This window comes from Protopterus annectens, chromosome 4.part0 (assembly GCF_019279795.1).
Source record: "Protopterus annectens isolate FY-2018-M chromosome 4.part0, PAN1.0, whole genome shotgun sequence".
NCBI lineage: Eukaryota > Metazoa > Chordata > Ceratodontiformes > Protopteridae > Protopterus > Protopterus annectens.
Window position 1 is genome coordinate 538,080,049 of NC_056733.1, and position 16,670 is coordinate 538,096,718.

General features: G+C 40.2%; 1 protein-coding gene across 2 annotated transcripts in view; it reads left to right on the top strand.

Moving 5' to 3' along the window:
* Positions 1–16,670, top strand: part of ZNRF3 (zinc and ring finger 3) — a 931,882-nt gene that overhangs the window by 769,576 nt on the left and 145,636 nt on the right. For both annotated transcript variants that reach the window (XM_044068463.1, XM_044068465.1), the window contains exon 4: positions 15,553–15,684. In XM_044068463.1, coding sequence (XP_043924398.1) covers positions 15,553–15,684 — 132 coding nt within the window. The remainder of the gene's footprint in view (positions 1–15,552; positions 15,685–16,670) is intronic.

Consider the following 16,670-nt stretch of genomic DNA (forward strand, 5'->3'; position numbering starts at 1 on the left):
GCATAATCCTCATAAATAATTTGTAATCTGCAATGTATATTGTTAAATACCTCCAATAATATTTTCTCCCCTTTCTTATATATAAACTCCATAATCACTTCACAATCTTTTATCTGTTACCTATATTCTAACCATTCATTCATTACTTTACTCACAACATAATTCTTTCGTCACTCATTTCCTTATTAAAAAAGAATATATATATATATATATATATATATATATGTGTGTGTGTGTGTGTGTATATATATATATATATATATATATATATATATATATATATATATATATATATATATATATATATATATCCTATTGCATCAGGCCAAGGTGCATAATTACTAATTTCTTTCAAAACCAACTCAGTTTCCTTTTTACTTATCTTAACAATTGTTTGCTCTGTTTTCACTAAAAGTTTTAATTTTCCAATTTTTCTTTCACAATTCATTGAAATACATTTCCTCAGTTCTCATATCATTTTGTTCATAATAGCCTCCCTTTTTCATCCGTCATGTATTCCATTTACATTTCTTCTAAAAAGAAGATACATCCTCTTTTTTCTTGCAATAATTTCTGCTTATACATATTTTTTTGTTTTTTTCACATTCCTGTTATACAACACCCTTTAATTTCTTAAATTTTCTTCTCTTCCCCTGCTAATATGTCTTCATAATCACTTGTATGACCATTGTGCTTTTCCATTTCTCTCTACCGTTGGTCTTTGTCCAGTATTGAGTAGTCTTTTTATGTTTTCCTTTGAATACTGCCCACCACTCTTATAGCCTTTTTTCTTCCCTGCATTAATTTCTTTCAGTCCTCCAGATGTAATTACATAATTACAGTCCCTTTTTGTATATAGATAGGTTTGTCATTTCCTGTTTGTAGGTTACCACAGTTCATCATATGTCTACAGGTTTTAATAAATCAGCACTATTTCCCTCCTTTTCTTAAATTAAAACTAAAATATCACTTCAGGAGTATTACACATAGTTACAGTAATATACTTCTTATGCTCCTCAAACCTGAGTACTCTTTAAGTAACATTAGTGTATGCATAAATCGTTATCATCCTCCATACCCTACCTTTAAACGTGATATGACTTATTAAATATCTGCTTGGAATTACAGTAATTGTGTGTAAAAATGTTATTTTTCTATTCTTGACAAATACAGCAAGTTCAAAACGTAAATCCATCCTAAAATTCCAAATGGTCTTATTACACCATATTTTTTGTATTTGCTCTTTTTGCTTTTCATTCAATAATTGTATTTTCTCGTAACACATAATGTGAGTTAACTGCTTCTGATACCACTCCAGTATCAGTTTTCCTGACAACATTCTTAATGCTATAACACTTACTGCAAGTACATTTATGTGTTTAGTTTTTTTTGCTGCAACGTTTATCTTCCTCTTTCTAGCTATATCGCCAGTTGTACCATGCATTCCACCCTCCTTAGAGTTACAGTCATCATGCTCTTCTTTGATTTAAAGCCATGTACATGTTATTTGACATCACAGTATTGTTTCATTATCCATGTTACTGTCTACATTTTGCTTGCATTTTTCACCTTCAGTATTATTATTATTCACAGCATTCCTTGCACTTTCCACTGCACCATCAACATTTTCATTTTCTTCCCAACAGTCACTTTATAATTCACAATCAAGCCAAAAATGTCCACCTTTGCCACACTTTGTACATATCATTTTACAGTCTTTCAAAGAACATCCTTTCTCTCTACACTGGCCACTAAGTTACTGTATTATGTGATCTGCAGCACTTTGGTTGTCCCGAGTAATTTGCCTTTGTTTTTTTTTTTGTTTTGTTTTTTTTGTTATTAATTACAACCTGGACAAGTGTAAAATCTTTCCAGTGGCAGTGTCAAAATTAACCCACACCTCCCACACCGCATTTCACAATTGCCTTTCAACCAATGTGTTGTGCATTTCAAACTCTTCTGAAGTTCTAAATTCTGATATCTTTTTTTTTTTTTTTTTCTTTACACTTGACCATTTGTCCTGGACTGCAGAAGGATGTATTATCCAATAGCAATGGAACTTTCTCTAACTGTAAGAAAGTTTCAAATGTGACGTCTCACAATGGTCTAAATGTATCACAGCCCGAATATCTTTGGCTTAAAAAATCAAGTTGAGCAACAGTAGAATCCTATACAATATATGTATTAAGTTGTTTGTTCTTGGTGGACAGCTACACAGCAGGCCTACTTTCTATTCCAAAAGCAGATTGTATATCTTCTGTACTGGCAGTCCTCACCACTACAGAAATAACATCTGATTTGTGGGTTTACACATAATGATTTGTATCAGTCACCTGATTTAGAAGAGGCACTAACTCAATTTGCTCTTCAGATGCCTGCCACACTGGTTTTATCTTCAAAATCTCTCATCCTTCTCAGTGGTTAAAATGTATGCTTATTCTTCTCAGCACCATCCTCATCTAGAAAACAATGTTCCACAACAGCCAACCAGGATAACACAGCCACCTTCCCTGGTTCCTCTTTATTAAACATATGCATAGGAGCGGCCTTAGGTCAACTGGTGTGATATGCATTATCCAAGCCTCAGTCTTACAGCACAGTGACTCCTGACTGTGGAGCATCCATCTCCACAGTTTTTGTAATATCCATTGTGCATTTCATTCTGCTGTCATTGCTTCTTTTTTAACTAGTATTACACCATCCTCCACAATGCAGAACTCCCTTCCTGTCACTGCCCTCAAGCCCCATTCACAGAAACAGTAGGGGGATTTCCCCTGTTTAGTATAAATGCCACCTCCGTCTCCCTAGAAGTAAAAAGCAGCTCGTCTAGAGAAATAGTCTGGTCAATAAAATATGAATAAATAAAATAAATGTAAGATTGTAGGGTGAGACCAACTCTAAAAGCTACAGAATTTCTTCTGCTTAACTTAGCTCTGTCAAACTGAGGTAAATCCCTCTTTTAAACAATACAGAACCTTCATGCTGTGTGGCAGGAAGCATGTGAAAATGAGAAAAAAATAAAAGGTTCTGAAAAGTTTCTGAGCTCTGAACATCTAAATGATATTCTGAGAAGGAATAACTGTAGGATAAAGGTAAGAATGTTGGGGAGTGAAGTTTTCCTTTAAGTATTTCACTCTACTGGGTGCAGTTTTATAGATTCATAGATTAACAAAAAGAGTACTGATGTCCTGAATCCAAATAGAACATCGAAGGCCAGGCATTTATAAGCTACCTCTGTCCACAAGGGATGTGGGTGCCAGGCCTCGTGTAAATTTCCTGTTCCCCATCCACTGGTCTAGTTTGCACTTAAACTGGGTAATAGACAAACTCAGCTTCACAAGGATGGGAAGCCTGTTCCATAAGAGGGGCAGATGTTCATCGTGCATACAGTTGCAGTCATAACAGATGGGTTCTCCTGCCGTCAGGCGGGTCCTCGGTCAGCCGAATTCCAAAGTCTAGGTCCGGCATCGGTTGTAGTCGCTTCTTCCCTGACGCCAGTGCGACAGGGGTATAAAGGAACCAGCCAACGCCATTTTCTTCAGTCTTTCTTGCCGCGCGGTGCCTGAAGTAGAAGCAGTTCGCAAGTGCCGGTCGGCCAGCTCCTGAGATTACGAAAATTTGGAAACCGAAGTCTTCTTAAAAGCTAAGTACCCGTTGAAACTTTTCTTGCCTCAGACTGATGTCAGACAAAGTTAATAATTGTATTTCTTGTGGGAAGCAAATACCGCATAAGGATTTCCATTCCCTCTGTATACCTTGTTTAGGCCCAGACCACGACGTCTCGGTCTGTCGCTTTTGTGCTACATTCAACAAACGCACTATTAAGCGTCGGGTGGAGTTCGCCCAGCATTATTTTGGGAAAGCATTTAATTATACTATGTCGTCGGATACTCCGACTTTGTCTAAAAAACGCAAAGACAAGGACCGACACATGAGGTCCGCGGCCTCTACCGACACCACGCCAAAGCCGACTACACGTGGTCCGGTTCTCAGCGAGGCGCCTACGCAGCTCCTGACTACCGACGACACTTCTTTGATGGTGTCTCCTGTGCCCGAGGTCGCAGGCTCCTCGCCCACACCCCGACTACAGATACCGAAGCCACTCTTGGCATTGAAACTCAGAATGTGGACAGGTCCACCTCCACTCAAGGTGTCTTCAGACCTTCCTCTTCTTTCTCCATCAAGGCTTTCACAAAGTCTAAAGCAACCTTGCACTCTAAGAGACCAGCTACACAGGGCCCATCTCCAGGCCCCATGCCTAAGAAACAGATGCTTAAAATGGCTGAGGACTTAATTACTCTTATCAGAGGTTCTCAGCCCCCACCGGACAAAAGGCCCAGAGTGGAGGAAGATTCCCCCTCCTCTGATCAGGGCTCCATTATTTCAGAGCACTCTGATGATCAGGAACATTCTTACTCCCCTTTTGAAGACTCTGATGAGGAGGAATCCATCCCTTCTGTCTCCCCCCCAGAGGATTACTCATTTGGGGAAACTTTGCATACTTTAAGGGAACACTTCCACTGGGAAGGCCAAGATTATTCAGATTCCAAGAAAAGGCTCAGGGAATTTCTCTTGCTACCTCAGCGCAGGCCTCTGGCTATACCTCCTGTCTTGGACATCCTAGATGATGTTTACTCGGAGGCTTGCCTTAACCTGGACTCTCTACCTCCAGCTCCAGTTAAGCCAGACAGGTACTACAGGGTTCCTGACTCACACCAATTTCTATACAAAAGCCATGCTGCTGACCCAGAAACCATCTCACAGGGCCCCAAGGGAGTTAAGGCCTCCATTGCTAAAAATCCATTACCTTCCGAGAGACTCCAGATCCTTAGAAAGGTGGGGGAAAAAAGGTATATACCTCGGCTACCTTATCCATGAGGGCCTTAAACTGTCAGTTTCATATGCTAAAATACCAACAGATTTGTTATCACAATTGAAAAGTAAAATGTCACAACCTGAACAACCAGACTTGAAGGAGTTGCAGGATTTGATGCATAGTGCAGAACAAGTGGGTAAGCATACCTTACAATGTGGTTTTGATGCTCTAGAGGCCTCATGTAGAGCTGCTGTTACAGGATCAGTCATACGTAGGCATACCTAGCTCAAGGAACAAGCCTTGCCTGATCATGTCAAAGCTAAATTACTAGACGCCCCTCTTCAAAAGGATGTACTATTTGGTGCTCATGCTGAGGAGGTGTTAAGGAAAATGGAGGAAAAGGCTAAATCAATGCAAACTGTGAAAGAATTTCTACAGGTACAACCCCCACGCTTTAGTAGAAATTGGCCTTCCAAAAACTGGTCCTTTCCTGCCATGGACAGACCCCAAAGAGGCAGATACAGACGCCCGAGGGGCAGAGGACAAGTCCAAGGATCGTTTAGAGGCAGACAGTGGCAAGCTCCTACACAAAGAGGTGGTGAGGATAACTCACAATCTTTCATAAAGCAAACCCAATGACTTTCCTCTTTGCATGCCAACCAAGTCTCAAATGGCAGCCCCGTTAGGAGGAAAGCTGGCATTATTTTCAAAAAATTGGCATATTGTCACAAAGGACAAATGGATCCTGGACATTATAAACAGAGGCTACAAATTCCATTTTCACACCTTTCCAAAAATGAGAGGCATGCCAAACCTGCCACACAATCAAAGGGCAGAGGCACAAAGGCAAATTACAGATCTCATAAACATGAAAGCTATTCAAGAGGTACCTATGCACGAACAAGGCCAAGGTTTTTATTCCAGGCTATTTCTGGTGCCAAGGAAGGGAAAAGATTGGAGACCTATTTTGGACCTATCCATCCTAAACACATTTCTACTGCACCAAAATTCAAGATGCTCACTCTACAGCAACTTCTTCCCATGCTGGGCAAGGAGTCTTGGCTGGTAACATTGGACCTCAAGGAGGCATACCTGCATGTCCCAATCAGACAAAATTGCAGAAGGTACCACAGATTTCTTGCAGGTTCAACCCATTATCAATTCTCTGCATTGCCCTTTGGCTTATCTACTGCGCCCAGAGTATTCACGAAATGCCTGGCATCAGTAATTGCCTACTGCAGACTTCAAGGGATACAAATATACCCCTATTTGGACGACTGCCTGATCCAAGTGGACAGCAAGCACATTCTTCTGAAACATCTGGCTTATGTAATAATGTTGTTGAACTCTCTGGGATACACAGTCAACAAAAAGAAATCAAGGCTAATACCCTCTCGGAAGATAATTTTCCTGGGTGCCAATTTGGACACAAACACCCAGATGGCCTACCTCACGCCAGAGAAGCAGGGGCAACTAATTCAATACTTCAGAACACTAGCAAATTGCACCAGGCTGACTGCAAGGAAAATCCTGCAGGCTCTGGGATTCATGGCATCTTGCATCTTACTAATCCCATGTGCAAAGCTGCATATGAGGAAACTACAATGGTACCTGAAAAACATATGGTCTCAACACAGCCACAGTTTGGAAACAATAATACCACTATTCCATGTCTGCAAAAGGAATTTCTGTGGTGGGCTCAAGCATGTCAAACAAACACAGGTCTTCCATTCAGCAAGCCTCAAGCAAATCAAGTCATCACAACAGATGCCTCGGACTACGCCTGGGGGGTGCACATGACAGATTGGTGCATTCAGGTCAAATGGTCCCAAAATGAAAAGCACCTTCACATCAATCAAAAAGAAATGCTAGCAGTAATAAATGCTATTATAGCTTTCAAGGACCTTCTACAACCAGGTCAACTATTGATAAGAACGGACAACACCGCAGTTATGTGATACATAAACAAACATGGAGGAACACATTCTTACCCCCTATGCAGACTGGCCATGTCACTTTGGAACATGGCCATGGACTTACAAATGGAACTACAAGCACAGTACTTGCCAGGCAAGGAAAACACGCTGGCAGACAACCTCAGCAGGAATATGACAGATCCACACGAATGGAAATTGCATCCAAAAGTTCAAAAGTTTTTACAGAAATAATCCAAGAATGGGGAAGGCCAGACATAGATCTCTTTGCCTCCCACAAAAATCATCAATTGACAAAATTCTGCTCAAGGATTTTCCATCCAAAGGCCTGGAGAGTGGACGCTCTCTCTTTCAGTTGGACATCAATGACAGTTTATGCCTTCCCACCTCTTCCTCTGCTGCCCAAAGTTCTATTGAAGACCAGAGCAGACAGGCCAAAGATGATTCTCATTGCTCCGGACTGACCAAGGCAACACTGGTACCCACTCCTGAGGAGCCTGACGCATTCCCCACCATGGACCCTGCCTCTAATGCCTCTTCTCCTGACTCAGCACAGCTTCAAAACTCTTCACAGCCAGCTACAAACACTCAATCTAGCCGCATGGAAGATTCCTTAGCATCACAACAGGCCCTACTCTCCAAGGAGGTGCAGGATGTCATTTTGGAGGCCAGAAGGCCATCAACTAGAAAAGCTTACTCCACAAAATGGAAATGTTTTTGTGTCTGGAATGAGAAAAAGGGCCAGGATCCTGGAAAACTGAATTTACCTCAAATACTACAATATTTGGCTGAACTGCTAAGCAGTGGACTTTCTTTCTCCTCCATCAAAATCCATGCCTCAGCCATTTCTGCAGAATACAACACTGATCCACCTTTATTCTCTCACCCTCTCTTAAGACAGTTCCTCAGAGGGGCTAAGAATTTAAGACCTCCAAGGAAACAACCAATACCTGCTTGGGATCTTAATTTCATTCTGGAAAAACTGACCTTGCCTCCCTTTGAGCCAGCTGCCTCATCAGATTTGCAATATTTGTCCTGGAAAACAGCTTTCCTTCTGGCTATCACCTCAGCTCATAGAGTTTCAGAACTACAGGCTCTCATGGCTGTCCAGCCTTTTATCATCTTCCATCAGGACAGAGTTTCCTTATGAACCAACCCGTCCTTTATGCCTAAAGTGGTATCCAGGGTAGCTTTAAATCAGGCCATACATTTACCTACTTTTTATCCTAATCCTCAAAACAAAGGGGAGAGATTACTACATTCCTTGGACATCCACAGACAACTGCGTTATTATTTGGATAGAACAAAGCCTTTCAGAAAATCAGAACAGCTCTTTGTGGCCTATGTGGTAGGAGCTCAAGGAAAGCCAATTTCCAAACAGACAATCTCAAAATGGATAGCCCACTGCATATGTTTTTGCTATTCCTTTCATGGCAAAACTGTACCTACAGGCATTAGAACTCATTCCACCAGGGCCACAGCCACCTCTGCAGCCTTCCTCAGAGGAGTTCCTACCAAGGATATTTTGGAAGCAGCCACTTGGAGTTCTGTGCATACCTTCTCCAAGCACTACAACCTACCATTATACTCCAAATCTAGAGCAGGCTTTGCCACTGCAGTCTTGCAGGGCATTTTGGCTCCTCCTAGTTCCACCTAGTGCCTACCACCCCTTTCTTAGCTTTGGGATTCTACCCATCTGTTATGACTGCAGCTGTATGCACGATGAACATAGTACAGTTTTGTACCTACCATAAATGTAGATGTTCGAGTGCTAATACAGCTGCAGTCCAGGTTTCCCTCCCTCCTTCCCCTCTTGGGACAGGCCTATAGGCTAACACATCCTCATACAACCTGATTGGGGTATTTATTTATGATGTATTTGCTTGCAACTACTGTATTTTGATTATATTGCACTGCATTATTATACAAATTTATGTATTGCCTTCCTTCTGGGGGCACCTGACATCTGGGGCAAGAAAAACTGAAGAAAATGGTGTCGGCTGGTTCCTTTATACCCCTGTCGCACTGACGTCAGGGAAGAAGCGACGACAACCAACGCCAGACCTAGACTTTGGAATTCGGCCGACCGAGGACCCACTTGATGGCAGGAGAACCCATCTGTTATGACTGCAGCTGTATTAGCACTCGAACATCTACATTTATGGTAGGTACAAAACTGTACTTTTCTGGGACACATATCTGTCTCCACAGCATGTTCTGTTTAAATCACAGACAAAATTCAGGCTCCCAGACCTTGTATTTCTGGTGCCGTTTGACTTACGAATATGCAGGAGGTTGATAAGAGTGGGGTTTGTGGATGCCTTGTAAGCCAGGCACAGATCACCCCTCAGCAATCTATGGGAAACTGAGTAGTGAGAAAGGGCTTTAAGGCAGGTTTGTTATGCCTTGAATTAATTTTCTAAGGAACCTCTGAGGTCGCTCCAGTTGCTGCGTATGCCAAGTTAGGTGCATACCAAAATGAGAATTGTACTCTATGATTCATCTGATAAGGGCGGAGTACATGCCCTTACTTGTATGCTGTGCAACATAAAAGGATTTCCTCACCACAGTGACTATGTTGTTGTTGAAGTTAAGGCTACTGTCTATGTGCTTACCCAAATTCATGACCACTAGTCGATTCTTAGGGACATATTATCAACATGGTAATTAGCCGGGATGACTGACTTTCCAAAGTGTATAATTATGCATTTCTTAGCACTAAGTTTAAGATCATGGCTTTGGCACCATTTGTTAGTCGGAGATAGGTCTTCTTGATGAATTCTAGTTCTGCCGGAGAGTCGATGGTTACTCCCCAGCTTACAATCATCTGCAAACTTAGTCAGCCATAAACCTTCAGCATTTGCTTTCATTTCAGAGAAATAGATGCCAAAAAGTAGCAGGCCCAGTAACAAGCCCCTAGTGACTCCGCTAGTGACTAGCCTCTTGGTGGAGGTGGCCTCACCTATTTTGATCTCCTGGGTCCTATCAGTGAGTCATTTGACTGTCCTGTGAGTGATAAAAGGGTTTATACCTAAATAAATGTTAAATAAATAAATAAAATAAAAATAAAAAAGTGAGCTTGAATATAATGCCTGAATGGAGTATTGTACCAAAAGCTTTAGCCAGGATGAAGTAAGCTGTGTGCACAGTCTTGCTTTCATCTAGTGTTTTGGTGTCCCTCTCAAAAAAGTCCACCCAATTTAATAGGCATGACCTCCCTTTAAAAAAGCCAAACTGTGATGGGTCCAGTGTTTGCAAGTTACGTATGTCCTCATTTATCATGTCCATGATGATTCTTTTCATGGCCTTATATATGAGACCAGTCAGACTTACTGGCCTTTAGCTACTCAGATCAGTGGTTGGATCTCATTTGTGCAGGGGAGCGGCTGTAGCCATCTTGCAATCCTTGGGCTCAAAACCTGACTGTAGGCTACAGTTGAAAAGTGATTCAAGTAGACCAGAGAGGTCATGTTTCATGCTATTTATTAAACATCCTGGGGTGTTATCTGGGGCTCATCAATGTAGTGTTTTTGGCCTTGGAGAGTGCACTGATGACCTGTTCCATAGTAATGGTTTGGGGGATTGTGGTATGCAGTATTTCCTTTATAGTGTTGTTTACCTTACATTATTTTCCAGTATAGTATCCATTTTGCCTGAAACTGTTCTGTTTTTATAGTTAACTCCTGAAGTTACCTGGAGAATGTATTTCTAACAGGCAGCTCAGAGAGTTTGCTAAGGTATTACTTTTTTTTTTCAGAATGTTTATCCACCAGACGTGGAGGAAATAATTTTTAGTGCAATTTAAAAGTATAACTATATGAAGATTTCATAAATTATTATTTCCGCTGTATGCAGAATAATCCAAGCAAATGACTGATTCTTTCATATCAAGGGACTGTACTCTTTAGGAGCACCTGAAATTATGTGTTGATTTAGCAGCCATTTTGAACAGTGCCTTAAATGACTTCATCAAAGTGTTTTATATTTCTAATAGCTCAGCCTTACTAAATGTTGTTCACAGATACCTCCCAGCTGTTCACAGATAGTTCCCAGCTCCAGCTCTGTGAAACATACCTTCTGTACCTCACATTTCCCATGAGCCATCTGTCAGACTTTGAGTATCACATATTATTTTCCTTACATTAATAGCAAGGGCATCTATATCATAAATAACTCATTGGATGAATTAGAACAAAATGCGGACAAAGCTCATTAGCATATTTTTATAATACTGAGAGGAGTCCAAATTAGTTTTGCAACGTTTCCATAGTTAAAATAACAGATTGCTTTTCCTTTTGTGCTGTAGCTTGTATTACCTGTGTATTGTTTAAATTCTTTCATCACCTGTCATTTATGCTAATAATTATCGTCCTCTGCAGTGCACTTCTCACCCTGCATATACCGAAAATCTGGACAAAGGCTTATGAAAAGTAGGTCTAGCCATGCTAAGAGTCGGTGAACAGACACCCATCCATAAAATTTGCTTGGCAAGTAGGAAATGGAAGCAGATTGTGCCTTTTTTCTACATCACAAAATTAGGTACATCAAAAACCATTACCATGAAATTTACATACCTAATTGCATAGCTCCTTCCACTTCCAGTGTGCTTGTGGAATAGCTTCACTCAGAAACACAAGTTTAAAAAAACAGAAATGACAAAATGACTTAAAATATAACCAGAAAAATAATGTTTTATTTAGGTTAAGTGGTAATGACTAACTAGGAAATCATAAATTGATATAAAAATAAAATACAGTTTTTTAGAAAAAATAAAATTATTAAAACTGAAGCCAAGGCATGCTGTTCTCACTTTCACAGAACTGTTTTATACTGATTACATAGGCTTTTGTAATGGGCTATCTCGTGGCTTGCTTTCTACTGTATGTTTTTAGATTGTTATGTTGTACCTTTAACCTTTGTAGTTTAGTTCTGATTTTTAGTTAGTGTTAAAGTACTTCAAGTAGCAGGTTAGCTGCTAACCTGAAACTGGTAGAAGAGTCCAGGAATATGTGGGACAGAGAAAAGCAGAACTGGGGCAGGGGTGCAGGAGCTGCAGGCACTTAATAAACTTGCTTTGACCCAGGGACACAACATGTATACCTCAGGTATCTTTCTACTGCCAGCGTCACATCCTGTAGCATTTGTATTTGAGTAGCTTATATAAACAAAAGTCTCTACTTGACTTTAAAGACATGTTTGCAAATCTATAAGTTCTGGATGGCTGCAGTAAATAATTACATGTGTAATTATTGTGTTGTTAAGTCAGGCAGGAGCAAATAGCTTGTTGACAAACATTGATATGCTGGTTCCATAGTTGGTAGTGTAGTCTTAGCTGTACTCTTTGAAGTGTAAGTTCATATCCCAGACATGAGTCAATTGCTTCTTTTTCTAATCCGTTTTTCTCCATCTGTGTGATGCTGGTAATAACCTTCATCTTCAAATAACTTTCCACAGGGAATGACAGACATCCTTAAATACAGTAAATCTCTCATTCAAGCTACTTTGTTTATCATAGTTAGAAGTGCATTAAGAAATTTGTGAAACTGTTTCTGGGTGACTCAGAGAGACCAAAGTTTGAGTCCTGTATGAAATTCTTCTGTTACTGTTGAGTTTGCACTATTATATATATTCTGCAAGGCTCCTCGATTTTGAGTCATACCAGATACAGAAATGCAAGGAACATAGTAAACTTTGAATTAAAAAAATGGACTTTGCAAGGTAGCCATAGAAACAGAAATAGACATGGAAGCTGTCAGAGAGGGTATTATTTTTAATGACTGCTAACCAAGGTATTTTACGAGAAGCAGTACAAATGAGAGCTGGCTGTGCTAGATAATATGGTAAAATAACAGCACTGTGATAAGGGGGTGCTGTGTATGGAATGCAGGCAGTATATTCTGTTGAGTACAGGGAAGCATTTTGAGTAACTAGATGTACTGCTAGTCAACCAGTCATGGGGCCGTAATGTACTCTGTATACTGATGTTGTGCTTAGACTCTTACAGTAGGAAGAGATGATACGTATTGTACTGTAGAACTGATAATCAGAATGATAACTGATAACTTGCATGCATGGTCAGGCTTTGTTTAAGCATTTTCTTCTATTGAAACTTGGTTATCCGATGCCCAACTAATGCTCAACCCAAACAAAACAAAATTACTAATCTTCCAACCCACCAAACTTACCCTAGACAGCTCTCACTTTAACATCACAGCAAAAGACAACACCACCATCCATCCTACAGAACACACCAAGTTACTAGGAGTAGAAATAGACAATAAACTGAACTTTGACATTCACATTTCTGTGACCATTAAAAAAGTGCACAAAAAACTAGGAGCATTATATAGAAATCAGCAACTACTTACCACAGCAGCTAAAATTTCGGTAGAAAATTCTCATCTTATCTCTACCCTACTCTATGCCTCTCCAATATTTACTAACCTTAGACAGTGCGATCTAAATAAGCTTGAAACCTGCTACAACAAAATCGCCAAATTCGCCACAGGGGCTTCCTACCGTGCTCACCACTGTCTCTCACTAGCAGAACTGGGCTGGCTAGAGCTCCCCCACCTCCTTCAATGGTACCAACTCACACTCGCCTACAAACTAATAAACCAACCACTAAAAGTCCCATCCCTCCAGAATCTACTCCAACCCTACATAACCACGAGACCACTAAGATCCAGCCACAAAAACCTCCTACAGGTCACAAGAGCCATTAACTGTGCTGGAGAAGCATTATTCTCCTGCACTATAGCCAAACTCTGGAACTCCTTCCCATCCTCAATTACCTCTGTAACTTCGTGCACTCACTTTAAATCCTTACTAAAATCACACTTCAAAACTTACTAGATATGCCCTTGCAACCCCCGCTCTAATACCATCCACTCCCCCCACCCACTACCTCTCTCAGCCCCCTATCAACAACCTACTCGTACCAAGCTTGGCTACTCATGTTCCGAGGCTACCTACCACATAATACTAACTTCTTGTAGCAACAACTGCTAATGGCTGTTATGTACCTCAAAAACAGATTGTATCAATTGTTCACTGATGAATCTCAACTACATTTGTAACCATGTTTAGTTTATGTCACCATATTTTAAAATTGTACTATGTTCTACAGCTATTTTACATCTGTTTTCTTCTTGTCTTGCGTCCTTAACTGGACTAATGTCTATATTTAAATGCTATATTTTTTAACTGTATGATGCAAATAATACTTAATATGGAACTTTTCTCCCCGGGCCTTCACTGAAAACAGACCTGTGTCCAGTCGGACTCTCCCAGTCAACAAATGTAAATAAATAATAAAATAATCATCATCTTCTTTCGGCTGTTCCCGTTAGGGGTTGCCACAGCAGATCACCTGTTTCCATTTCTTCCTGTCCTCTGCATCTTGCTCTGTCACACCAACCACCTGCATGTCCTCTCTCACCACATCCATAAACCTTATCTTAGGCCTTCCTCATTTCCTGTTACCTGGTAGCTTCATCCTTAGCATCTTTTTCCCAATATACTCAGCATCCCTCCTCAGCACATGTCCAAATCAACATAATTGTGTCTCTCTGGCTTTGTCTCCAAACCTTCCAACCTGGGCTGACCCTCTAATATACTTATTCCTAATCCTGTCCACCCTCGTCACACCCAGTGCAAATCTTAACATCTTTAATTCTGCCACATCCAGCTCAAACTCCTGCCTTTTTGTCAATGCCACTGTCTCCAACCCATATAACATAGCTGGTCTCACTACCCTCTTGTAGACCTTCCCTTCCACTCTTACAGGTACTCGTCTGTCACAAATCACTCCAGACACTCTTCTCCACCCACTCCATCCTGCCTGTACTCTCTTCTTCACCTCTCTTCCACACTCACCATTACTCTGAACTATTGACCCCAAGTATTTAAACTCATCCACATTTGCCACCTCTACTCCTTGCATAATAAAATAATAAATAAATAAATATTCTTTGTATTTGTTTTTACCCTGTCACTCCACCAGGGTATTCCTTAGATTACATCTGTCTCTTTCCAGGTCCTTCATGATAGAACTTTTTGATTGTATCACTTTTTGTTTTGACCCAGTTCAGAAGTTCCAGCCTGTAAAGACAATGTGTCAGTCTTCTGCATGCCTTTAGACCTCTGGACAAGGGACATGTGAAATTGGGTCCCTTATTCTCCCTTCTTGTGTTCCTTTCAAGCGTGGCCTGTTTTCTAAGTATTCAAATTTGTGTACATTGATTGAAAGCAAGGAAAATGAACCTAAAAGGCATACATCTTAAACATTCATAATTAACATGTTATTTTACTTGAAGTTTACCTGGTTTAGTTGGGGGTGTAAAAAATAGGGATTGTGGTATTGAGCAGACCACGTAACCCCAGCACACTGGTGCTGTGGTTCACACATATGAAGGCATTGAGATTATTTTTTTTTAATGAGGACTTCAATATTTCAGGGTGTTGAAGATAGGAAGTAATCCACTGGGTTGATTTGCTTCAGCAATCTCTGTCAGAGATCTGCAGGTGTGGTGATTACTTAAATGTCAATTCTGTCCATTACCAGTTGAAAAAAAATCAGGAGTTGTGTATTAAAAAAATAGTTAGCCTAACTTACCTACACTATTTTGTTATCCTCTGGAGGCATTCTGCCTGTCTGCTAATGTTTATAACTATATGAAAAGAATAAGTAGAATTTCTGGTAACTTACCAAGGGTTATGCGTGGAATGTTGTGGTGAATTTAGATGCGTGTAGTTATTTAAATACAATGTCTTACAAACATGTTGCGTCTATCTTCACAGCTTGATCAGGGATCTGGCGATCCTTTGAAGAGGCCTATAGTTTATGTAAAAGGTGCAGATGCAGTGAAGTTGATGAATATCGTCAACAAGCAGAAGGTGGCTAGAGCACGGATCCAACATCGTCCACCCCGAGTAAGTAACTTGCAAATCGAAATGATATTTCAGGCCACTGTATGGAGAATTTGTGCATACAAGTTGTAGTTTTTGTCTTTGCTTCTTTAGCATTTCAAAAGTGTGCAGATTGCATGTATTTAAAAGGTGCTTCCAAGATCTGTCTTGCAAATATGTTTCATTGCCACCTTCATCCTCAGAGTAATCAGACCTTTGGAGCTAATTCATCACACTTCTAAATGAAGAGGTAATTAAGTAGGTTTGTTATTTCTTTCTGATCTGAGCCTCCTGTTGGTTTGGGTTATGCATTCGATTGCTACAACCCTGTTTAGTTGGTATTAGCAGAAGGTATCCTTTTAAGGGGGGATGGTAAAACTGGTGTCTGTCTTCATTTTGTCCATAGTGGGCCGCAAGTATTTAGTTAGACAGTTTGGTAGATAATGCATGCATCATCTTATTTGGCCTTCAGGAATGTGAGTGACTTTCCAGAAATGTTGACACTTTCCTTGTTGGTTTAATGATGAAAAGATCTAACGAAGTGTACCAGATAATATCAGTAATATCAGAAGGCTGTAGGGGTTTCTACCTCTCACTTGATTTCATGAATCTGATTCCATGAACCCATAACCCTGTAGGAGTACACATTAATCAAATTGTATATCTTAGGAAAGTAAACGCATTTGTGCTAGAAAACGTAGTTTTCTTCATTCTTTCTTTTTACTATGCATCTGTTTTTTTCCTAATTTGCTTGTTTATTGTTGTTAGTTGTGCATTAACCGCTGTTAGGAACTCAGAAGAAAAAAAATATGGAATTCAGAAAAAAGTTTGAATGCCATTCTTCCACTAATTATTTTCTTTGGTGGTTCTGGAATTTTCTTCTGCTGCCTTTACTTTTTGAATGTATTCAAAGCAAACATTGTAAACAAAGCATAAATAAGAACTTTTACTGCATGGCTGTTGTATATTGAACAAACTCTAAACACCTTAAAATGGCTTAATGTACTGAT